This window comes from Topomyia yanbarensis, chromosome 3 (genome assembly GCF_030247195.1).
Source record: "Topomyia yanbarensis strain Yona2022 chromosome 3, ASM3024719v1, whole genome shotgun sequence".
In the NCBI taxonomy this organism is placed as follows: domain Eukaryota; kingdom Metazoa; phylum Arthropoda; class Insecta; order Diptera; family Culicidae; genus Topomyia; species Topomyia yanbarensis.
Genome location: NC_080672.1, coordinates 323,477,716 through 323,502,829, shown reverse-complemented (window position 1 = coordinate 323,502,829; position 25,114 = coordinate 323,477,716). Strand labels below are relative to the sequence as shown.

The following is a 25,114-nucleotide window of genomic DNA, read 5'->3' as shown; positions in this document are numbered from 1 at the left end:
TGACTTGAAAGTGCATTACTTGAGGACACGACGTGTATACAAAATCTGTGGCGTCATTACTCAACTCAGCATTCAAATGTATCCTAAAACAGCCGCTTGGGACACTATTTAATGATAAATGGCTCGATTATTGTGGAGAGTAAAGCAAGGAATAACATCAAATTGATGACAGAAAATATTGGTAGTAATTTGAGTGAAAAGTATAATGTGTTATACCTACACCTGGTAATCCGAAGTTGAAAATAATGGGGATAAGTGATTGATATTCCGCAGATGTCTTCATTGACTTATTGAAAGTCAGAATGAAGGTATTCCGATTCTTGTTGCCGATTTCTAAAATCCACGCTTCTTGCATAACAAATACAATTAAGTTGATAAGAACACTTGTCACTCCGATCTGATGTCATTCCGTGCGGTGAAAAAAGCTCAAAGAAATTTTATTGTTAAAAGCGTAATAAAACGATGGACCTGTCGTACTTAGTATACCGGAATTCTTACTCAGTTTGAAAAAATGATTTCCAGTTTACACAAGTCTATTTCATGATTCATATATGAACCAAAAAGTGAAATTCGTTAAATCGTAACATGACTCACGGTTTCTGATAAAAAAAAATTTTGGAGTAAAATTTGGACATTAACAGGTGACCAAAATTATTAAAAAATCGGGGTTAGACTACGATTTTTAGTTCATGTAGAATAGAAGGAATCCAAAGAAGGAAGGTGGAGAAATGAGTAGCATACCCGACAATCATATTCATCCGTGCACTCGCATAAATGTTTGGCGCTCGTAGGCATTCAGCTCAATATCTTTGAAAATACTTTAAATTGGGTTCTAAAATTGTTGAATTATATTCGTGGATGGTATATTTATTGATATGAGCAATAATAAACTGACTTTTTTCAATCTTATAAAGCAAACCGATAACTTATACATCACGGTAAAAATGTGATGTTGATAAACTGTCATCAATGATACGTAAATCTCTCCAGTGAAAATGCATATCTACCATGCCCAAATTTAATCGTACGATATCGTTACAAAGAACCAGCATGGCCGCGACGATGCACCGAGCCATGTAAACAAATGCACCCTCCAGGCAGCTCTTCCATTATTTCCCATCTGCTAGTCGAGTGACTGCATCTACCACATGGCCCAGTGAAGGTGTGCGAGTGTTCCACATCTCCATACATGTAACTACGTCACAGCGAGTGGGTGGAGGCACTGCAATCCTCGAACCGCTCGCGCCATCGGGAATCTATATTTAAATAGGTAACCCCTTACGAGAGTGCAGTTAGCAGCAAGAATGAAAATCCACCCCATTTTATTGTTTAGACTGGCACTGCTACTGGTGCTGCTGCAATGCAGCACCATCACCGGAACGATGCGTTTCGAAGATTTTTATATTCAATTCCAACCATTACGAGTAATTTCACGCAAACATTCATCTGGCATGCGATCTTCCGAGTGCGTGGCACATTTACATTGTGTACTGCGTACCGTACAGTGCAGTCAAGCAGGACATTAGACTGTATCCCCTGAACAGCACGTGATGTGTGTACTGCACACGTGACGGTGATACCGAAACATGATTGTTAGATGAAGTAGTTTTGAACTAAACTAATTAGCTCTGGTTCCAGATATTTAACATATTAATCAATGTGATATTAAAAATATGACCGAGTTGTTTGACCTTCGGTTCGTAATCTAAAAACAAGCAACAGCGCAGTCGTTCCAATTTTCTCCATTACACGGTATCACAAGCACTGCTTCTAGTGACGTTGCGATACTTTCGATACTAGTACGGAAACGATACTTCTGTTTCCGATATTCGATTTATTGGTATCGATACTACAGGCACGATACTTTACCGATATCGATACAATGTTCATGACATCGAAGCAACCAACAGGTTGAAGGATTTGATTCGGAGTTCTGAACGATTTTGGAATGATTTCTGCAAACACCGATTCAGACTCAACCGTTTCGGAATCGGTTGTTGAATTTGAGTTAGTGAAACATTTGGAGCACCGATCGCATTTGACGAAAAAACAAGTAGATGATGGATGGTCAATTGTTTGCACACATTGCCGAATCGTCGACTCGACCCAACATCAAACGAATCGGACCGAAGTTTATTTGTCAGATGGATTTTCCTTTTCGCAAGAGCAGAGCAAAACATTTGCTGACAAAACCCACTGTTGAATACATTGTAACAGTTAAGAATCGAATAGCGATACCTCCAAGTATCGATACCTCGACTACGATGATAACGAAAGTATCAGTACTTGTCTTCGATACCAGTATCGATTCTAAGTATCGATGTATTTTAATTTTGCAACATCCCTAACTGCTTCATTTAGAGTGCGAATAAAATACTATGCTCAAATGACACAGCTAACAATGCTCTCCTGCGAAGCAAACCAGATTTTCCAAGTGCCCTCGTTAATGTGCACATTTGCGCAATGAATTGCACTAATGTGTCCTACTGGAGGGAAAACTTTTTCCGTCTCGCATCTCGCATGGGTTTGTGCAGTGCATTACGAACCCCGTGCCCAGTCGGTCGGTCGGTCGGCCGAGATCCTTTTACAATCCATCCAAAGATTTTTTTTTCCATCAACGGGGTTTCTGCACCGTTTGAGTGGTGCTGCTTTTATGTTCGTAGTGAACTATTGCTGTCGCCAGATGTAACTATATTTGACCTAAAAAAATGTCCTGAATCTGGCGGGGCAGTCTGCCAGTGCGGTGTATCGTCGCCGGTAGGATCTCTCTTGACACGATTTAACATGGATTCGATAGCTTTATGTACTTGCTGATACGTGTGCCTGATGATGGCACACAATTACCAGTTGGTTGCAATTGATTAGTTAATTAAAAATTGTAATTAGATTCAAATATGGTCGATTATTTTAGATATATGGAAATAATCTCTCACTGATAAATAGAGTGGAAATGGGGTTTAAACCTATCACTACCACAGGGGTTGTTTTTTGCACAAAAATCTGTAATTCCTAAACTATTGATTTTTAACTGATTTTACCTACGAAAAATATGTTCAAAACAAACTTGACTCTCTTGTGAAATTATTTCTTGCTAGAGTGGCCCTTTTGAACATATGAGAAAAAATATATTTGAAGGTAATAGGTTTATAAAGTTTTTTCATCAAACTTGTAGAAAAGTTTGTTTCGAATATTTTTGGTGAAGAATCTATCTAGTTCTATCTTCAAAGCTTTTCATTCTGTGGTGATTTTCACAAAAGATCACCCAGGGTGTTTCTGAAATAAACAGTTTTTCTGCTATGTTATGTTCAATTGTTATTTTTCCTAGTTTCAGAGCACTTCTGTTAGTCAGGACATTTTGCCGTTAGCTGAATGGCCTTCTTTTATAGTTCATTCGAAAATGCATGAAAGATATTGCATGCTACGAAAATTTCAACTTTCCTTTTCCTTCATAATTAAATTTGACATAAACATTTGGTGTTTGAACATAGGGTTAGAAGTACCGGTTTAACCGTTACTTAAATAGGTATTTTTGTTGAAAAAACTATTATAAAACACTATTTGTTTTATTTTACTTATTATAGTGGTTTCGAAACACTTTACAAACAAGAAAAAGGGATACATTGAATATTTTTCAAAAGGCTCAAACGGTTTAATAAACTGAGAAGTAGTGTTCAAATAGCTCTTTTGAATACCGGTGACAAATTTGACACGGATAAATCTGACCTATAGCAAAACGAAAACGATTTTGATTCACTGGAACCTGTTCAAACTTTTGTTGAATATCACCTTCAATACATGAAGCATTTGTATTAACAGAAAACAGGTCTGATTTTCGAAGCACTTGTTTGTCAAATCTCGTAACGCCAACTGAATCTAGCTAACCTATACGCTTTTCTATAAGCTCTATAAGCAACTTAGACAACATGACCCCTCCCTTAGATTGATGGGATTGACAGTATTACAAACAACTTCCAACAAAATGACATGTATCGGTTTAAATAAATTCAGTGCATCAATTATTAATAATTTATACTTCGTAAATCTCTAACAGAAAATTGCTTCGAGATGTTAATTGAAATATGCCGCGATAGCGATACAAACGCTTGAGCTCTTCGCGATCATCCACGCACACCTTCGCCCGCGATCTAGAAAATATGAAAACACCCCGGTGATTATATTATTTTTCATTTGTAAACTTATAAACGGGGTTTCAAGCGTGGAGCTACAAACGCCCGTGTTCGCACTATCATGAATGGGTCACGTCCGGAAGTCCCTACTCTCGGTCCTTTAGCAGCCTAGGTCTATGCCTTCAGTTGGACCAATCCTAAAAAATTACGCTCACATTCGCTAGACAACACATGGCAGCTCTAGTAATATGAAGAAACTTTTTCTTCTAGAGTCTGAACCGTACACCGAAAATTAAGTACGCGAATATGTGAATGGACACACGGTTATAAAATTGAATAATTACAAGCGTAGTTACACGCTAGCACACGCGGCACCCACACGATCGAACACGTTAACTTACAAACGCCCGAGTCCCTCGCGATGATACACAAAGACGAACATTCAATCAAGCGCGAACGAATAAACGCTTATTCCCACGCGATCGTGACGTCTCTGCGCCCGCACATTTGAACTAATCACTCAATATCACATTCAGGATCACCGTCCGCTGCAATTGGCCTTAAGTAGTGTTTTAGTTGGTGACATTTCCCGTCTCGTCCGCAATTGTAGTGAGCGATTCTGATAGGAAGCCCTTCCGAGTAGCCAGCCCTACAGCTCCACTAGGATAACTGTCGAAAAAGAAAGCAAGTTTGACTGAACTCCCTAGAAATGGGTAGCATGTTTCTTTTTGCTCGGGTGCTGTCAGTTCAATCGAAGATGGCGTCGAACCAGCAAGCACTTCACGAGTGTGTTGTACGGTTTTACGAAATGCATGGTCATCGTGGAAAAAAGTTTGCGGTAGACCACTTTCGAGACGAAAATGTGTTAGTGGGTACAGTTTATCGGATCCTGGCATCCCTAAGCATGGAGCGGAAGGTCGGTAGCGGCCGTCCAGCAAAGAGAATGACGAAGAAGAAGAAGGAAGCATTGAAAAAGCTGTTCGACAACAAGAACGGAACGAGTTTGCATGACGCCGGCCGAAAATATCACGGCTCCCATACCTTGATTAACCGGACCCTCAAGATGGAGGAAATCATCCCCGAGTACGCGGACGAGCAGATAGCGATCGTAAAATCGTAGTGCCGGTGGATGACGAAGAACTACCGCGGGACGTCGTTTGTACTGGACGACGAAAGATACTTTCCGCTCTCGAAGACCCACATTCCAGGTAATGACAGCTACTATTCCAGCGACAAGTCGACCACACCCCCGAAGTGAAATATAAGTTTAACCTTCCGGAAGTCGCGCTAGTGCACTGAGTGCACGCTGCACTGAAAATCTAGCGAAATCGCCTTAGCGCACCAGCGGCTGCTCGTTCAGTGGATTATGCGCGCGACTTCCGGAAGGTTAAGCATAAATTTAAAAAAAAAGTTTCAAAGGGATGTCAAAGCCGTGATTCAAGCCGATCGGTCTGGTCATCAATCAACAAGTGTACCAGGAGGAGTGTTATTCTGCCGTTCTTAAAGGAGCATCATGCGGATGGGAAGTACGTCTTCTAGCAGAAAGGAACCCGATCAACTTGCCCCAGTACCGTGCAATTGAGGATTTTTTCGTCTCCCTCAGTGCCCTAGTGTACAAAAATAATTGGCGGACCAAGGATACGAAGCAGTTGACCACCAGGATCCGGAATTGTATCCGAAAAATGGATGTCAGCGCTTTTGTGAGAACATCGCCACTAAGTTGCGTAGTACGGCTGACCAGCGCCCCTTCTCCAATATTCATTGATGTTTTTTTGAAGAATAAACGTTATGTTTTTAATAAAAAAAATGCTGAACTTTTTTTTTGTTTTTGAACTACATGACTGAAAAAATTCTCATTTTTTATTGAACACCCGTTCTGAATTTTTAATTCGTTGCATTCAAATATAATTTCACATTGAATATTCATTGTTCAATTAAAATTCAATAAAAATCTCTCAAATTATAAGCGCAGACGGACGTCATCTACACTGATCTGCAAGTAGCTTTTGATAAAATTTATCATAAAATACTATTGTTGAAGCTGTCTCTTCTCGGCTCTTCTTCACAATTTGTATCTTGGTTGCATTTATATCATTTCGGATGAATTCTACGAGTAAAATTATATAGCAGCATATCGTCACAATTTTCCAATATTACATGTTTCCACAAGGAAGTAACTTGGGACCTCTGCGGTTTGTACTAATTTTCAACGACATTTAAGTCATTTAAAATGTTAAATTTGTCAATCATCGTCGTCTTAGTCATCGCTCTCGTTCTCGTACTCATCCTCGTTCTCGTTCTCGTTCTCGTTCTCGTTCTCGTTCTCGTTCTCGTTCTCGTTCTCGTTCTCGTTCTCGTTCTCGTTCTCGTTCTCGTTCTCGTTCTCGTTCTCGTTCTCGTTCTCGTTCTCGTTCTCGTTCTCGTTCTCGTTCTCGTTCTCGTTCTCGTTCTCGTTCTCGTTCTCGTTCTCGTTCTCGTTCTCGTTCTCGTTCTCGTTCTCGTTCTCGTTCTCGTTCTCGTTCTCGTTCTCGTTCTCGTTCTCGTTCTCGTTCTCGTTCTCGTTCTCGTTCTCATTCTCGTTCTCGTTCTCATTCTCGCTCTTGTCCTCGTCCTAGTCTTCGTCATCGTCCTCGTTCTAATCCTAGTCCTCGTCATCGTCCTCGTCCTTGTCCTCGTCGACGTCTGCATCCTCGTTTGTGTCCTCGTCTGCGGCCTTATCCTCGTCCTTGTCATAATTATCACCATCATCCTTTCGTGGAAAATGTATTCCTAGTTTTTTAAAGGTAGTCATCAAATCCGTGCCCTTTACAAATCGAACTCCTCTTCTTAATTGATTTGCAACGCAAGAATCATTCGTTCTCGTTATCCATGCTGGCCAATCTTGAACATTTTTTGGCTATGGTTTAACCTGCCGTTTCGATTAAAATTTATTTCTTGCCTCTGAACCCTGCTTACTGAAATATCCTGTTGGCAATGGTGATGATGATACAATTCTCATAGAATGCTCTACGATCTTGTGTAAGGTTACTGACATACAATGCCAATGGTACTTGTCAACGTAGGGAGTGTAAGTTTCATTACACAATCTATCAAAAGCGCTTATCTTGAATTCATCCAAACTTTAAAGGTTCTTTCATTTTTGGTCAAAAATACATCAAAGTTTGAGATTTTGTGTGGGATAATGAAATGACATAGAAACATCCATTTTTGATTGTCAAATGTGTTCATTATTTCTAAATACGTTGATATTTTGTTATTATGTCGGAGTTCAAAATGGCGGCTGCGAAATGACGGCTGCAAAATGACTACACGCGAACCGTCGTTTCCGAACTTCAAGTCTGCAGCCTCTTGTGAACTAAAATGAGCGATGATTACCATTTCTTAATGTTTACAAAATTATCTATGAATTAGCAGGGCGAGCTCAGTACCAACGAAACCAGCCGCTGCACCTGCTCTGACCAATTCGCCAGCCCATTCATTTCCAGTAATACTGGAATGTCATTTATCCAAGTAATGGCCTTGATTGCAGCCTGACTAACGGAGCAGAAGTTTATAACTTTGCCAAACAAGCTCTCTTGACTTCACACAGAATTGCGAAGATTTTTGCTTGGAATATTGTTTTTTTTTTGCTTCCTTTTTTTTATTTTTATTGTTTTATTTTGAGCAGAGAAAAGCCCTCTGGAGCTAGACTTCATTCAAACAGGGGAATTTATTCGGCTGTTCAGTCATGTAAAATTTAGCGAACACTAATTTTGGTAATGCCCAATGTTGGACATTACCAAAATTAGTGTTCGCTAAATTTCACATGACTGAACAGCCGAATAAATTCCCCTGAAACAACCACAGTCGTAACAACACCCAACATTTCATTCAAACCCTTTCTCCAGCAGGCATAAAACCTCTTCATCTTTTGTACCAACAGATTACAAACATCCAAATGATACAGTTTATTTCTACAACTAACACTAACACAATAATTTTGCTACTGTATAACTAAATTTGGGACAAAAGCTAACTTGAGAAGGAATTAACAAACAATCGCTTAGTGACGGTACGGGAAAGATGGAAGTCAAAGACGTGGGAAAATCGGTTGAATAAACGGCACATACTGGTGAATGGCTGGTTAACCCTCCGGAAGTCGCGCTTATGGCCCACTCAACGAGCAACCACAGGTGTCCTAAGACGATTTCGCTAGATTTTCAGAGTAGCGTGCACTGCCGGAAGGTTAAGGTCATAATTGGTTCTGACAATAGGAAGACGAAAGAATGGATGGGATCGAAGGCTACGACGACGGATGTCGAAATCCAATAACTGTAGAACATCAGGGCAGTCGTGATTCGTGATTGATTGGCGATAAAAGTTGCCTTGGAAACATCCCGACGAACGGATAGGAGATTGAGATCGATAAGCCTGCAGCGTTCAGGGTAGGACGGAAGATTTAGAGGGACTCTCCATAGAAGTCGCCGAAGTGCGAATCGGACAAATTTACGTTGGATAACTTCGATGCGTTGAATATCGTTCTGGTAATAAGATGCATATTCAAGCGTAGAACGAACCACAGCACAATATAGCGCTTTTAAGGAGTGAATCTTGTAACACGAAAAATGAATCCTAAATGTTTGGAAGCTTTGAATATGGTTTATCCTATGTGTTCTTTAAAATTCAGTTTTAAATCGAGCAGAACTCCGAAGTTCTTCACGGACGATTCACGTTGAAGAACACTCTGAGAAATATTGTAGTCGAATTTGATCATGGAATGTTTGCGGGTGAATGAGATAACTGAGCATTTAGAAGCATTCAGTTACAGTTCCTGAATGAAGAGAGATATTCGATAGCATTGATAAAGGAACCAGGAAACCATTAGCATAACTTTTTAGTACAACAGAAGTTTCCCTCATGTGTCCAGCATTAGATGAAGGCTCCAGCTTTATGCATGCTGAGCTAATTGTAGTAGTCGTAATGACAGGATAACAACCAATGGGTGGGCGCAAAGGAACGTTGGTGTCAGCCTCAGAAATTTGCTGGCTGGTTAAAATTTCATCTGAAAAAAACACTACTAAAGTGCTTACGAAATAGGTTGCAAATGTCGAACGATCTAGACGCTTGCATGTCATCAAGTGATATATAAGTGGGAAGTCCAGTTTCCTTTCTCTGTTCGTTGACAGAGCTATCAGTGCAACAGGCCCCTTGCGTTGTTGTTCGCTCCATATAGCCAGACAACTACTCCTCTCGACAACGAATCTTCACATGGAATATCTTGTAAGGAAAACTACATGTGAGTGAAATATCACTGGGACCAAAAATTTCTTCTGATATAACCATTTGTGAGCGAAGTCTTGTAGCAAAATCAACATGGCTACTCTCCCAAAGACCAGTAACCTGCAGTCTGTATGTACACGATAGTGTTTCTTGTTCAAGGTGTATGTGTAATGGTTTGATATTGAGAAGGGCCTCAAGAGTAGCAGTCGGAGTTTTCGGAAAAGCACCAGTCAATGCCACGAGCGGCATTCTTTGCAGATGGTTTGGCTTTGACTGAATCGTCGTCACTTCTTCCTTCTGTCACCACATAAGGCATCCGTATGAGAATATTGGGCGTACAATTGTCATGTAAATTCAATAGATGTATTTGGATTTGAGACCCCCAGGTCTTTCCAAAAGTTCTTCTGCACTGCTCGAAGGCCATGTACGCTGTCTTGAATCTGAACTTAATATGAGCGGACCAGTTCAGTTTGGAATACAATATGACCACAATATATTTGACTTAATCTGCACACAATAGCTAGAATCGAATAACTGCAATACGACAAACCCATTTATTAGCATCTTCGTGAAAAGAACCATGGAAGTTTTGTTTGGATTAACTGATAATTTAACTTGTCGACACTACTGTACGACAGTTCTTAATGCTTGTTACATTAAGTCAAAGATTGTTCCGATGCAAAGTCCAGTAATTAGTATTTAGTAGTATCCAGCAAATCCGTAGATTTGAAATACAAGCTCATTGAGTTTCCTCAATAAGCCGTCGATAACCAGGTTCCATAGCAAAGGTGACAGAATGCCACCATGACGACAGCCGCAAATGCTTAATTTCCTAATCTCCGCCTGTCTCAATGAAGAGCAAATGATGCGGTTACTAAGCATTGCGTTTATCCAACCTAAGATACAAACAGATACTCCATGACCGCGCGTCACTTCCAGAATAGACTGGAAGGACACATTTTAAAAAGCACCCTCAATAACGAGGAATAAACCCAAACTAGATTGCTTGATCGAGAAAACCTTTTCAATTATGTAATCAACATCGTGAAGCAGAGTGATCGTGGATTTCCCACAATGATATGCATGTAGCATTTAGTGCAGTGGATATTGAACTAAACTAACGTTTCTGATGTGATGAACGATTATCCGTTCCAAAGCTTTCAGAAGAAAAGGACTCAAGCGGATAGGCCTAAAACCTGTTGGCTTCTTCATAGCTTGAGCGCTACCCTTTGGGAATAAATCAAACAATTATTTCTCGCCATGCTTTCGGGTGCATAAATCTGCCATGCCATATATGGGAATGCGTGGTATTTTGACTATATTATATATTATTCAAATTTTTTATGCCATTATATAAAAAATCTACGGTTTTCCACTTTAATCTGTTCTTAGAAGTATTTCAGAGAGAAATGAGCAAAAATTTATCGTGAAATGGCTTGTAAGCGTTAAAAACCTAACCACTTTTCCTAGATTCTTTTGTTGAATTTTCAAAATGTACCCTCATATCGAAACAAAGACGTAGTCCTACGTCAAAAGAGCGGGAGAGGAGTTTAACCTTTTCCATGTCTCAAAGATGATGCCATTTAATATTACGATTTTAGTTTGCCTTCACAAGGCTTACTGTTTATCTGGAGAAATTTCGTCCACACTAACGTCCCATTTTCTCTCTCTCTCTCCCTTTCCAGCAATCGGAAATACCACGAACCTACGTCAAAGCCCCACCGAACAAAACGGTGCGCGACGTACCCGCCCAGTACCAGTCCGGGGCGTCCTCGACGTCATCGTCCATGAGCAATCTCAACAGCCATCTGCGGGGTTCCGGAGCGTCCAGTCTCAGCCACTCCTTGAGCGGGGGCGTCAGTCTGGGCAACCGGGCGATCGCCAACAGTCTCTCCACGCTGGGCAGCGGTTCGTCGTCAACGACCGGCGGTGGCTCCAACAGCCAGCAAACCAAGTCTGACAAGTCTGATAAACTGAAGCAAATGCTGTGGTTTCTCCCAGGTAACAAAACATCCAAATCATCCACTAGTGGTATTAATGTTAATAATAGCGGTAGTAGCAGTAGTAATAATAACAACAATTATGGACCTAATAGTAGCAGTACTAGTTGTAATAATAATAATTATCAAACGCGAAGCAATTCCTACGGGAATGGTAGTCTGGTCGGAGCGAGTGGAAACCGGAGTGGGTTACGTTCTAGCGGCGGGAATCATCTAGCAGTAAGTGGAATACATAGTCATAATCATCACTACCGGCAATCGGCCACGTCGGTTCAGCAGCAGCGGCAGCAGCAGCAACAGCAGCAAACTCTGTCATCGTCGGTCCCGAATGCTTCCTCGGGTTCGCTGAATCAGGGGGGCAGCAGTACACCGATGTCACTCTCAGCTAGCCCTAGCCCGGACACCAGTACGCACTACATGTGACAGGATGGCGGACCGGCGCAGGATAGTTGAAATGTTGACACGGGTCATCGCGGTGATCTGTTTCCCTTTTTATTCATAAAACTAGCTAATCGATGTCGTGATAATACTTGTGATTCTGACAATGAGCCGACCGGTGAAGACGGCCAAACAAAACAGTCGACTACGGCTACTACCGTCGAAATACCGTTGCGTTGTTCGTTCCAATGGACCGATCATAGCAGTCATAGATCTCCGGGAGTAGGTTGGGATCCGCTGACGATGAAGAGTGAAGTAGCAGGCGACGCTGCTGTGGCTAGTGCTCCCAATCGCTGCACCGACGCTGGCGCCGGTTGCCATGCCGTGCTATTGGAGTGCGATCACCGATTGTAGACGGGGTAAAACAGAGCTGAGTTATAGATTTCGTACCGGCACCGATTCGGACTGAGAAAATTTAAAGTTTCACATAGCGTTAGTGAAAAGTTACACGTTCGGTAGAAAATTTGTTTTTGTTTAATGGAGTAGTTTTACAAAACCTTTTCATCTCTGATAGGGGACTTCGACAAACGATGACTTCAATCGAATAATCCTGATAGCGTTAGCCGAAAGGATCAATCAAGGACTGCTCAGATGCCATAATTCATTGGAAGCCAGTACAAATGTCGACGCTCGAATCTAGTAGGCTTTGAACAAACGATCTCACGGCGATTTTATTATCACTTAGCTAGAAATTTCTACTTCGTTGAGCTACTTCAATTGATCAAACGTTTACAAGCCAGACACGTACATCTCAGCAGATCAGGTAAAATCATCTGACTCTGGATCACAGCTAGCTGAACAGATGAATCCTTCCGTATTCCACGACGCTCCCCACAAGCAAACAAAACATCCTACAGAACAATCGGTTGTAAATTTTCCCTTCTGTTGCGTACCGTAACTTTCCCGTTTATTCCATGCCAGCACGAAAAGTAATGTTTTGAAAACATATATTTTACCTGTAATTTAAGGTAATTTAAGTAATATTTAAGGCAGAATAAAAGGAAAAAAAATGTATCAAACTCATGTGCAAGACTACCATTTAGTAAAATGTGCAACCAAAACGACAAAGAAGTAACTAATGTCAGAAAAAATAGGTAAATCGAAGAAAAACGTGAAATGTAACAGAAATCTTAAATTTCAAGTAAAATGACAGCCTTTTACTCTTCATTTCCGAAGAGACTATGGGAAGCACTAGTGAAATTTTATTGTTTGTTAAGTTAAATTATTCAATTCTGAATCGATTGTATTGGCTTGTGTAGGAACTAGAACGCATGTATAGTCCTAGCTTCAACTGCAGAACGAGTTACAGAAGAAAAAAACGAAACTACAATAGTAAACAAACCGCTTCGTAACAACCCAGATTACAATAAGTCGCGATAGTAATGAATAAGAAACAAAATGGGAAATAATGGCTCAACTACTAAAAATACAATACATATAGCACACAGATAGTCGAAATATAGGGAAAATAACACATCACATACACATCAGGCAGACCCAAATTGCAAAAAGAAAACAAATAAATACACGCAAACACATACACAGCAAAATAAATGAATAAAAATACCGTAAAACAGGAGAAGCTTTTTCGTCAATAGTAACAAAAAATGAAATACAACTACAATTACCGACACAACTACTACTATTATTATTGCTATTATTACTATTACTACTACTACTACTACTACTACCACTACTACCATAACTACAAAACAACTACAGCAGCAGCAAAACAAGCACTACTATACAACTTACAGCAGACATAAATTACTTGGCTGGGAATGTGTAATTTTTCTTTTAAAACAAGTCAATAAGATGAACAAAAGAGGGAGAAAAAGTAGTTTAACAAAAAATAAGCAAACGCCGTAATAAAAAGTAAGAAGCAAACCAGTTGAAGAGACAAAAACAAAAATCATTAAATTTAAGTTAGTGAATGTGAAAGGGCAGCAAGATGAGTGCAGCGATAGAAGAAAGCTGAGATTTGTGAGTGTTTTTTCCCACTCCCGCATTGGTGTCCGTTCGTATGTGTGTGTGTGATTAGCTGTATGTAATGTAATGTTCGAATTTATTTCTTTTGCCGAGAACAGCCTTTTTCCCCGGTTCCAGCGAACCAGTTGGAATAGGGGATCGGGGAAAATCGATAGCCTTGTTTTTTTTCTCTCTTTGTCTCATGTGAAGTCGACAAACATTGTTCTGTTTTGGAATGAATTGTGATAAATTACCAAATCGAAAACCGTTTACGTTCATTTTACGTTTAACGTATCTCAAAACGAGTCAAAATTATACTCATTTGTAGTTGTGGTCAAAATTACACCGATCCGCATCGTCGAAGCGAAATCAAAACTGTTCTAAATTGCAGCTACGAAAACTTACCAAAAACACACACATCCCCAAATGCAGTCGGCCAAGCTTAAGGGTACAGTTCCGCGTAGAAGAAATGCTAGGATTAAGTTTAGGGCAGGGAGTCGCTTCAAGCGGTTTTAAAGGAGGATTGCTGTGTGCGAGAGCATACTCACACAGGCACAGTTTATTCAATAAACTAACGGTTAAGCGAAGAAAGTTAAATTGTGATATATTGAAGGTGAAGATTCAACCAGAAAAAAAAACTACTAAGCGGTGTTCATTATGTAACAGTTTAGAGAATGTAGCGTAAAGGTAATTTTAATCGCAATGTTTGTGTTGTTTAGGGAATAGGGCCGAGGCCGCGAGCTAGGAGATGCACATGCTTGCAGTGACGTTCGGGTGACAGTCAAGTTTGAAATAATTTCAGTTCACTGTTTCGAAGTTCGATTGGATTGGGCTTACGCGTTTGTGGCTCGCCAACTGACTAATACTAGTAGGCCAACCACAGGTTCGATTTCGCAGGTTCCCCTAGGAATCTCGAACAATCCAATCGTAGATAGCTTTGAACACTGTTAGCAACGGGCGTCGATGAAAAGGTGTTAAATATGTCACTTGTGTCGTTCGGTCGAAAGTTCTGGTTAACAATTTAATATCCAAAGTCTTGATGCGCGTTTCATCCAGCGTGAGTGCGGTCCAGATTTCACAAGGAAGAAGGAGTGATGTTTTTGGTTACGGACGCAGCCAAATTTATGTGTTTTAACTATGGTTTGCTAGTGGCGAAATTCGTTCCGGTTAAAAAGTAAAGATAGTGCAACAAAATAATCAAACAATAATTCGAAATAAGACGAGTGAAAGGTAGGAAACGTAAAATGATGGTCCGACACTGATATTGCTGGTTAGGTATTGGACTGATTACGCATTTTTATGCTCGGTTGCGCAATAATTAACCTTCAGTCTTTATGTAAGACATCTACCTGCATCTTTTTTATTTGATTTAATCCATAGATGTTGGCATTTTTAACTCTGTAGATGGAAGGTGATAGCTCTATTGCACATCCAACTACCCTTTTGAAGAATGTCTGTTTATACATGTACGTACATTCTAAGATCATCTTCATGTACAATAAACCCACCTATTAATTAAATACGTGCAAAGCATTCACACTTTCATAATAAAAAAAATACATTTTTATTCGGTCTAAAATCAACTACATTCGAATCCAAACCAATTCTGAGTCTTGCGGGTACTTTTGCTTCAACATATTCCACTAATAGCGCTTACCTGCGTTCGCTAAATGGCTAGTCCCGCTTTTGGGTTTATTCCTTTTTGAAACTGACGCTTCAGCCGTCTCCTCTTTATCAGCACACGATTAACCGGCTAGGATCAAAATATCAACCGAAAAAAAACAACAAATTTCGAAACCCGACCAAAGTACCAGATACCGAACATTGGCGAGATCTGAGAGGCGAAGTACGACCGGTCACACATCGCGGATGGCTGATCACAGGAGCGGCGAAACACTTTACGCCCGAGTGGGTAGAAAGCAAAGGGTGAGGAGTCCATTAGTAAGAATTTTTTTCCCTTTTCGCAATGCACACGGTTACATTACATTTACATTAAATCACGTTCGTTTATGCAAATGGAATTGTGGTACATCGATATTGTCAAATGTGTGTAGTGCGAGATACATGCGCTGCGCATCTAATTTTTTGAAATGGTTCAAAATTTCGAGTGGGTAATTACCCACTCGGTTATTTTCGAGTGGGTAGTGCTACCCATACTACCCACGCTTTCCACCGGCCCTGGCTGATCACCCACACATTCTTTCTTCAATAGCATATTCCAAGGCTTATAATTCATTACGGAACGTTCCGTATCAAGATGAAGCGATAGAAAGGTGGGGACATTTGGCATTTTTGCGTTTATTAGTTTTATACTTGAAAAATAATGCATGGCTGCCTGAAAGTAAACATAAAAGAGAGAAAAGGCCGAGCTTCCCCTCGGATCTTCTGATTCGAACATTTAGGAACAATTTTTATTTCGAAATCATCGATCAAAAATAATTATGACCGAACCGAAACAAAACTGATATCCTCAGAATAGCCCACTACGTCATTTGTTTATGCTTTTCTTCTTCACATCCTCCTATTTTATCGTCTTCACCGAAGAAAAATGACAACCTCACTCATACATAGAAAAAATGTGCCCACCTGTATCCATCTTGGTTCCGTATACTGACGTCCATACACTAACACACCAAATCTCCTTTCCTTAGAGGGAATGAAACAGGAGTGTAAGAATTTTAACGTTGGTAACTTTCAATGAATTGAGCGGAATTGAATTACACTAATCAGTTGGAAAATGTTCATCAATTTTGTATTAAATTTCGAAGTGTGTATGACATTGTTGTTGTTTATTTGAATTTTCCCCTGAATGCTTATTCACCCCTTAATTAGGGGCCTGTATGAGTTATATTTCATGTTTTAATTGGTATGGTAGGTTATGACTTTACTGTCGCTTGAATCTTCTACTGCAGTCTTGGTTTGGACTGCGGGAAATCTCTCCAGTACGCCTAGGGCTATGACAGAGGGCCCATGGTTGGGTGAGTTAGCTGTGGAATTCGGGCCACGTTGGTTGTGGAGGATGCTCTAGGTTGGTGAAGGGGGGGGGCGTTGCGGGAGCTTCCCGGTTCTTGTATCTGTGAGACAGTCCTTGTGAGCCCAGAGGACCTTTCCAGCGCCGACGGGGGATAGCAATGGGGTCAACCCTGTGGGAAACGAGAAGTGTAGGTGCTTCGAAACAGGGCCATGGGCGACCTCTCCAACTTTGGGGTGGTTTGACAATGGACCCATCGGTGGTACTTGATGATGGTCGTTGGGGTGTTGTTCTGGGAGTTTTGACGGTAGTCGGGTGCTCGCTCGCTGGCTCGTAGGGAGTTGTGAGAATATATTTTGCTCCTTCTGGTTGTCGGTTGATTCCGTGATTTTTTTTTGTGTGGCCTTGGTTTTCCACCAATAGTAGGGGTAGTCCCTGTAGATATCGGTTGTTGAGGTCTCAGCTGGGAGTAAGGTCCTGGCTCGTCTACCGTGTAGAGCTAGATGGTCGGCATTCGTGTTTCCTTTGGTACCGCAGTGGCCAGAGTCCCAGCATTGTGTAACCAGTGGGTATCGGTAGCCTTCGATAGCCGGGGTGTGCAGAATCTTCTATGGACCACGTTGGTTGCGGAGGATGCTCTAGATTGGTTAAAGGGGGCGTGTGGGTGCTTCCCGATTTTGCATATATGAGACGTTCTCCGTGGCGTCAGGTCTTGGACAGTATTTCCAGGGTCACAGCGGGATGGCGATGGGGTCAGCCCTCTTGGAGTCGAGCAGTGTAGATGCTTCGGACTAGGGCCATGGACGACCTCTCCAACGTTGGAGTGATGTGGCAGAAAGCCCATTGATGATGCGTGATGATGGTCGGTGAAGTGTTGTTCTGGGACTTTCGACGGTAGTTGGGTGCTCCATGGCACGTAGGTCCACGAGGATCAACCCCACAGCTCTGGGTATTGTGACAAAGGAACCGCGTTCGTTTGTTCATGTTGCCATTCATATAGACAGGCGTCTCAGAAATAGGTGGATTACCTTCTCTCGGACCGTCGTTGGCTAGTATGTCCCGTATAGATCCCGCCAAACGGCATTACCGACGAAGATACTCCAGCTCCCTGCAGCTACAGAGAAGGTTCACGACGGATAGCGGCTTTTGAAGGATTCGCACCGGGAGTCGAGAGAATATATTTTGCTCCTTCTGGTTGTCGATTGATCCCTTGATTCTTTTGTGTTGCCTTGGAATTTCCGCCAATGGTAGTAGAAGTTCCTGTAAATATCGGTGGTTGAGGTCTCGTCATGGAGGCTGGTTCGGGCTCGTCTGCTGTGTAGGGCTAGACCATCGGCTTCCGTGTTTCTTTTGGTAGCGCAGTGGCCAGAGTCCCAGCATTGTGTGACCTGTGGGTCTCGGTAGCCTTCGATAGCCGGTAACGATGTATAGATGTTCCGGAAGCAATGTTTCTCTAAACTAATAAGGAGTCAGGGAAGGTGACTACTGGTGCGTTGGTGTTTCTTTTTTCCGATTTTCACACCAATGGCAGCCGCTTCTGCCGTGAAGATTGATTAGCAGGGTGGTAGACGAAAGGAGAGCCCGCTCCACAGTCCGCTGATTCTCACTCCGAAGCTATCCTCTGCCTTAGAACCATCGGTGTAGATCTTGCTGTGTCGTTCGCATCTACGATTGACCGCTCCCTCTATGTTTCCATTATGCTACTGGGGAACGACCTTTATTATGCAAGCGAGACTATCGTCAATGCTCAATCCAAAGTCTGGCCAGGTCCGTAGTCTCACAGCCGGTGCAGCCGGGTGATGGTTAGGGAAGGCTTGTTGTTGAATTCCTGATGTTTGTGGAACGCAAGGCAAGGGGGCAAGTCTTCTCGAGGAGGTTCAATGCCCGTTTAAAAGCTACACTGGCTACATCCCAGCGGTATGGTTCGGTCTGGAAGCTGGCTACTTCGACTGTGGTGCCTGGTAGTAACCCGGAGGCTATCCGCACCCGAGAATAGTGGAGAGTACTTCTAGGTTTCGGCCCATCATCTCAATCCCATGGAAGATTTTACTGTGTATTAGAGATTGTCCCACATGTAGTGCGGTTGTTTTTGGGATGGTGAGAACAGATAGTGCGTACCAGCCGCGTCATCGTTTTTTTTTTCTGTTGAGAGCGATTCCAAGAACGACTGGTTCCTTCCGGAAAGGGACGAGATGTTTTTGAGGTGGATTCGTCGGGAGCTTGCTAGGTGGGGGTGCGGCAGCAATGGGTGATACCGCATTTTTCGGCAGATCTTGAAACCGGTGGCGAGTGCCAATCAGCCGACTGCGTGGACAACCGCCTCGACTGATATCCACAAAGATGATGTCATCCACGTAGATGAATACATAGATGCCTCTGGGTAGCACAGTGTAAAGCGAGTGCATCCTAACAAGGAATATTGTCGCGACTAAAACTGAACCTTGCGGTACTACGTTGGTCTCACAGAACCCCTGGGATAATGTTCCACCTACGTAGACCCGGAAGCGGCGATTGGTGAGTTTGTTTGGATGAAAGTGCTGAGGTCAGCCTGCAGGCCCCATCGTCTGAGGTCTTGTAGTACGCTTTTGCGGCACACTGTGTTGTAGGTTTTTGCCACCTCGAGGATAGTGATGCTGGCGTCGAGAAATTCAGATTTGGCCTTGTTCAGCACTTCTCCGAGGGAGCCTAGGTTCCATTCGGAAAGCGATATGTTCTGGGTCGAGAAGTTTGCGGTCTTCCAGTCACGTGGTCAGCCGCCGATTGACCGTCCTTTCCAGTGTTTTCGCAGTACATGACAGCAAGCTGATCGGTTAGAATTCGCTAGAAATACGGGTGTATTTTTTGGGGATGGGTACAACATGGGCTTGTTTCTAAATATGAGCGAGAATTAAAAATGTCATTTTTATTTCAGGAAGTGTGAATGCATTGCACGCATCAAATTGATGCGTGGATGTATTCATGCGGGGCTTATTGTATTTGAAACCGACCTCCGAATGCACGTGTATGAATTCACGTAGGCATTCTTGAAATGGGTCGGTGGATGTGCAGTAGAGCTATCACCTTCCATAGCCAAGGCTAAAATTGTTTACATCCATGGATAAAAAAATGCTAATGAATAGATGCAGATAACTTTCTTCCATGAAAGCACTGTCGGTCAGTGGGAGATGGATTGTAGACACACATGGGTACAACACGGGCTGGTTTCAATTCCTCTGGACCCGCCTTCCCAAATAGCGTTAAATAAATCTATGAGGGACCTATTGGTACCGAAACATCGGGTAGCCTACCCTGTCGGGGTCGTCGGTTTTCCTGCGAGCGGTACTAAGGGCGGTAGCGAGTTCCATTTTATTGATGGGTTTATTGTAGGCTGCTGTGGAGTCGGGCCTGAAGGTGGTCGACGAAGCTTGTTACGAAACCAGCGAGCACGGCTTCTTCAGCGGATAGATTGGAAATGGTATCCTATCCTGTTCGTGATTTCCTCGGAGTCGATGATGGTGGTATTATTAATTGCTAGGGAATAGCTGGTTTGACGGCTTTTTGCGCTTAGCGCGTTTCCCTGTCTCCACAGCTCGGCAGTTGAGGAGTCCGGATGGATGTCGTCGACGAAACTGGTCCAGCTATTTTCCTTGGCTATTAGAATCGTTTTCTTTACGGTATTTCTGTGCGTCCTGAAGTTGTCCTCCCTTTGATCCCGAAAGGGGTGGTTTGGCGGTGCTATCTGTAGAAGGCGAAGGGTTTTCCGACGCGCTTCGATGGCGGCGCCGACTACTGGGTTCCACCAGTGTACAGCTCTGTGGGGTGGTGTTCCACTGATTCGGGGTATATCTTCTTCCGCTGCGTTAACCGTTATGTTCGACAGTTTCATCGGCACTATCGTACAGCCAGCGTCTGCGCCAGATGCTCTTTGGTGAGGGAGTTAGATGTCTTCACTTGAATCGAAATGAGTCCTCGTTCACTTATCATCAAAATAAATCCGGTCGGTGCAACTCTCACGAATACAGTTTCCGGGTCATTGCTGCAGTATGTGGCTTTTATTCTGCAGATTGTTTGCCATTTTTGCCCTTTATATTTCTTCAGGTTGTTTCATTTCTGGATACGTTGGATCATTCGAAGGCTCGTCCCGGTTTATTGGCCAAATCACCTATCGAAATTGCTTTATTCTTGCCAATTAGAAATTCAACTTTCTGGTTCAGTCTCAAGCAGGAACATCCTGCTTTCCATCGATTCCTGGAAGTTCATGCAAAGAATGGTGTTCCCCACACTTATTTTTGATGGATTTTACACCCTTTTCACTTAGCCGTGTATCCAAAACCTTAACCATCACTAAATTTTCATATTATATTATATTTCCTGGTTAAACAACATCATATTATCATGATTTAATCTGTTCCACAATATTCCGCCACGTCACTCGGTCAGTTGCTGCTTGTCTCCAACCTCTCAGGTACCCGATACTCGCCAGGTTCTGCTCCCCTTGGACCAGCCACCGGGAACGCTGCGCTCCTCTCCGTCTTATACCTGCCGGGTTGGAGGTGAAAACCAACTTGGTGGGGTTGTTGTCCGGCATCCTCACAACATGCCGCGCGCACCTTTCAGTTTGAGCTACTTTCCGGATACTTGGCTCACCATAGAGTCGCGCAAGTTCGTGGTTCATCCTTCTCCTCCACACGCCATCCTATTGCACACCACCGAAGATCGTTCTCAGTACCCTTCTTTCGAAAACTTCGAGTGCTTGCAGATCCTCCTCGAGCATTGTCCACGTTTCGTGCCCGCAGAGAACCAGAACCGGTCTAATCAATGTGTTGTACGTGGTGCGGTGGTGAAGCTTCCTGGATGTCAAAGTTTTGTGGAGCCCATAGTAAGCACGACTTCCAGAGATAATACGCCTTCTGATCTCCAGGCTGGTGTTATTGTCCGCAGTCACCAATGAGCCTAGATAGATGAACTCGTCAACCACCTCGAACTCTTCGTCGTCGATCGTAATACGACTGCCCTAGCGTTCCCTATCGCGATCGGTTCCGCCAGCCAGCATGTACTTCGTCTTAGACATATTTATCTTCAGTACTACTCTTGCTGCTTCGCGCTTCAGTCGGGTATACAGATCTGCTACCGTCTCCTTGTTTCCTCCGATTATGTCCACGTCGTCAGCGAAGCACACGAACTGTCCGCACCTCGTGAAAATCGTGCCCCGCATGTTGAACCCCGCTCTTCGCATTACACCTTCCAGCGCTATATTGAACAGCAGGTAGGACAACCCATCGCCTTGTCTTAGTCCCCTGCGTGTTTCGAAATTTTGACACAACACCTTACACCATCCATCGTAGCCTTAATCAGTCTTGTCAGCTTCCCAGGAAAGCCGTTTTCGTCCATCATTTTCCATAGCTCCACACGGTCCACCGTGTCATGTGCGGCTTTAAAGTCGATGAACAGGTGATGTGTCGGGACCTGGTATTCACGGCATTTTTGGAAGATTTGCCGTATAGTAAAGATTTGGTCGTTTGTTGATCTGCCGTTGATGAAACCGGCCTGATAACTCCCGACAAATCCATTTACCAGCGGTGATAGGCGCCAGAACACAATCTGGGATAGCACTTTGTAAGCGGCATTTGTCACTGTGATCGCTCTGTAGTTTTCACAGTCCAATTTGTCGCCTTTCTTGTATATGGGGTGATGACCCCTTCCTTCCACTCCTCCGGTAGCTGTTCCCTGTCCCAGATTTAATTCGATTATTTGGTGCATGCATTCCGTCAGTTTATCCGAACCCACCTTGAAGAGTTCCGCTCCTAGACCATCCTTATCAGCTGCCATGTTGTTCTTGAGCTGTTGAATAGCCTCGTTAACCTCAATTATAGTGGGCGCCGGTGCATCCCCGTCGGCTGCGACACTGACATAATCGTCCTCCCCGAACGCCCGATTGTCTGCCTGCGCACCATTCAGATGTTCATTGCAGTACTGCCTCCACCTTTCGACCACCTCACGTTCGTCCGTCAAGATACCACCTTTCTTGTCTCTACACATTTCGGCCCGCGGCACAAAACCGTTGCGAGAGTCATTCAGCTTCTTGAAGAACGCCTGCGTTTCCTGAGAGCGATACAGCAGCTCCATCTCCTCTCTCTCTCAGACTCTTCCAGGCGGCGCTTTTTGTCCGAAAAAAAGCCGAGTCTGCTGTTTTCGCTTCCGTCGATATGACTCCACGTTCTGACGAGTGGCTTGAAGCAACATCGTTGCGCGTGTTGCATTGTTCTCGTCCAATATCTCTTGACACTCGCCATCGAACCAATCGTTCCGTTTGACTCCTCTGTACGTATCCCTGGACGCTCTCCGCCGTGCCTGCTTATGACTGCTTTAGTCCTGGTCCAGCAGTCCTCAAGGGGAGCATCGATGAGCTCCTCCTCCGGTGGCAACGCAGCTTCAAGATGCTGCGCGTACGTTGTCGCGACGTTGGTTTCCCTCAGTCGGTCTAGGTTATACCGCGGCGGGCACCGGTATCTTAGACTGTTCACTACGGATAGTTTCGGACGCAGTTTAACCATCACCAGATAGTGGTCCGAGTCGATGTAAGCGCCCCGATAGGTCCTTACGTCGATAATGTCCGAGAAGTGCCGTCCATCAATCAGAACATGATCAATTTGCGTCTCTGTTTTATTGCGGTGATCTCCAGATGTATCGGTGCAGGAGGCAGCGCTGGAAGAAGGTGCTCCTTATGGCCATGCTCTTGGAGGTGGCGAAATCGATTAGTCTTAGGCCGTTCTCGTTCGTTAGCTGGTGGGCGCTGAACCTTCCAATTAACGGTCTGTATTCACCTCCTGGCCAACCTGAGCAAACTAAATTTTCAATGCGCTTTATTTTGAAAAAAACCAAGAACGTAAACCGTACAAAAAGTAAACAAACGAAAGGTTACAGTTAAACTCACAGCATGCTGTGATTAGCACATTAAAACCATCACAAATACGAGCGTTCGACGCAAACGTTTCGTGAATAGTTTATTTCCGATACAATCCTTGCAGAGCAAACCGCATTACGAGGAAATCGTTCTATCAATCAGTCTCGACTTAAGGAGGGATAAGGGTTTCAGTGTAAAAAAAAACACTATTTTGCGTTTTTTTAGAAATTCAGGTAAAGCGAATTGACCGAAACTTGTATACATTATACTGCATCATTTCAATAACTTTGCGTAATTTTTCCATGCAAAAATATTGAACAGCGACTCGAAGACGAAGCTTTTTGTAGAATGCCTCTGGAAAACACGATTTGCGGTGTTTTCTAGTTTCAATAAACTTGTAATTTGTCTCTAGTTTCAATAAAAATTGTAATTTGAAATGATCGAGCGTTTTCGGGCTTTCGATGCTCTCACTGATTAAACGACAACAAAAGACTTCATTTAGGTCTTATGAGCAATGCTTCTTGAAGTCACAATTTTAGCTTGCCATTTTGAGGGTTAAACATTATAAAAATCTAATAATGAAACTGTCTTCCGTATTTTTCAGTCGAAATGCTACCGATGTGACCTGGCCCGTTGAGATCGTGACTAACTATAGCCCCAGTTCTCTAAAATCTGTCCATCTCTAGGCAGACATAGCCCCGGGGTTCGCGTAGGACTATTCGTTGACGTAAAATATGATAACTATTTTTAACTCTTTCAAATAACTACATTCTACACTCCCATTTTTAAAGTGACCAGAAATGTTCAGAGCCTATCTCCGAAAGGCTTAAGGAAATACCAAAGATTTTCGTAGATATTGTTATCATCTATTGTGACTATTGCTTACATAAACAACTATTGTCAAAATATGGGTTGTTGCAATTTAACGAACAAGACTAACTCGACCACTACTATGGCTCGTTAAAAAGCATCGTTTCTGTTAAATTCCTGTAAAATATTCAATAGGTTCTAATATATGTCTTCTCAGTGAACCCTTGAAGCGTCTTGACGTGCAGTCTCCTGACTAAATGCTTCGTCCATCGCCTTCAAACACCTAGTCTCCACTGACTCCGCAAATATTAATTTTAATATTTTTACGGCTGGGTTTTACATGAAATGAGCAACAGCCAACCACAAACGAGCTTCGGTCGGATGTTTTAGGATTTTTTCGTTGTTTATGAAAGTTTCCGCTCATCGGAAAGGAATGTGAAATGAACATATTCCGATAAGTTCTGCAGATTGGTTTTCTATCTCTGATAGGGGCTATTGACAGGTATAGAACGACTTACCCGACAGGAGAAAAGTTTTACAGTTGGCGTCTAATTTCGGCGTAAAATTTTGGTTTTTTCCGCTGAAAGATTTTCTGAAAATTAGTTTTTACGAGTAAGAAAAGCGACCGGAAGATGGTTTTACGGATGTTCGGCTTTTT

General features: G+C 42.8%; 1 protein-coding gene across 3 annotated transcripts in view; it reads left to right on the top strand.

Annotated features, from left to right (window-relative positions):
* LOC131691386 (uncharacterized protein DDB_G0271670) overlaps nucleotides 1-13,378 on the top strand; it is a 159,627-nt gene extending 146,249 nt beyond the window's left edge. For 2 of the 3 annotated variants that reach the window (XM_058977731.1, XM_058977730.1), the window contains exon 5: nucleotides 11,072-13,378. In XM_058977731.1, the coding sequence (XP_058833714.1) occupies nucleotides 11,072-11,809 (738 nt within the window). In that variant the 3' untranslated portion in view covers nucleotides 11,810-13,378. The remainder of the gene's footprint in view (nucleotides 1-11,071) is intronic. The other variant, XR_009305757.1, reaches the window with a different exon arrangement.
* The last annotated feature ends 11,736 nt before the right edge of the window (nucleotides 13,379-25,114 follow it).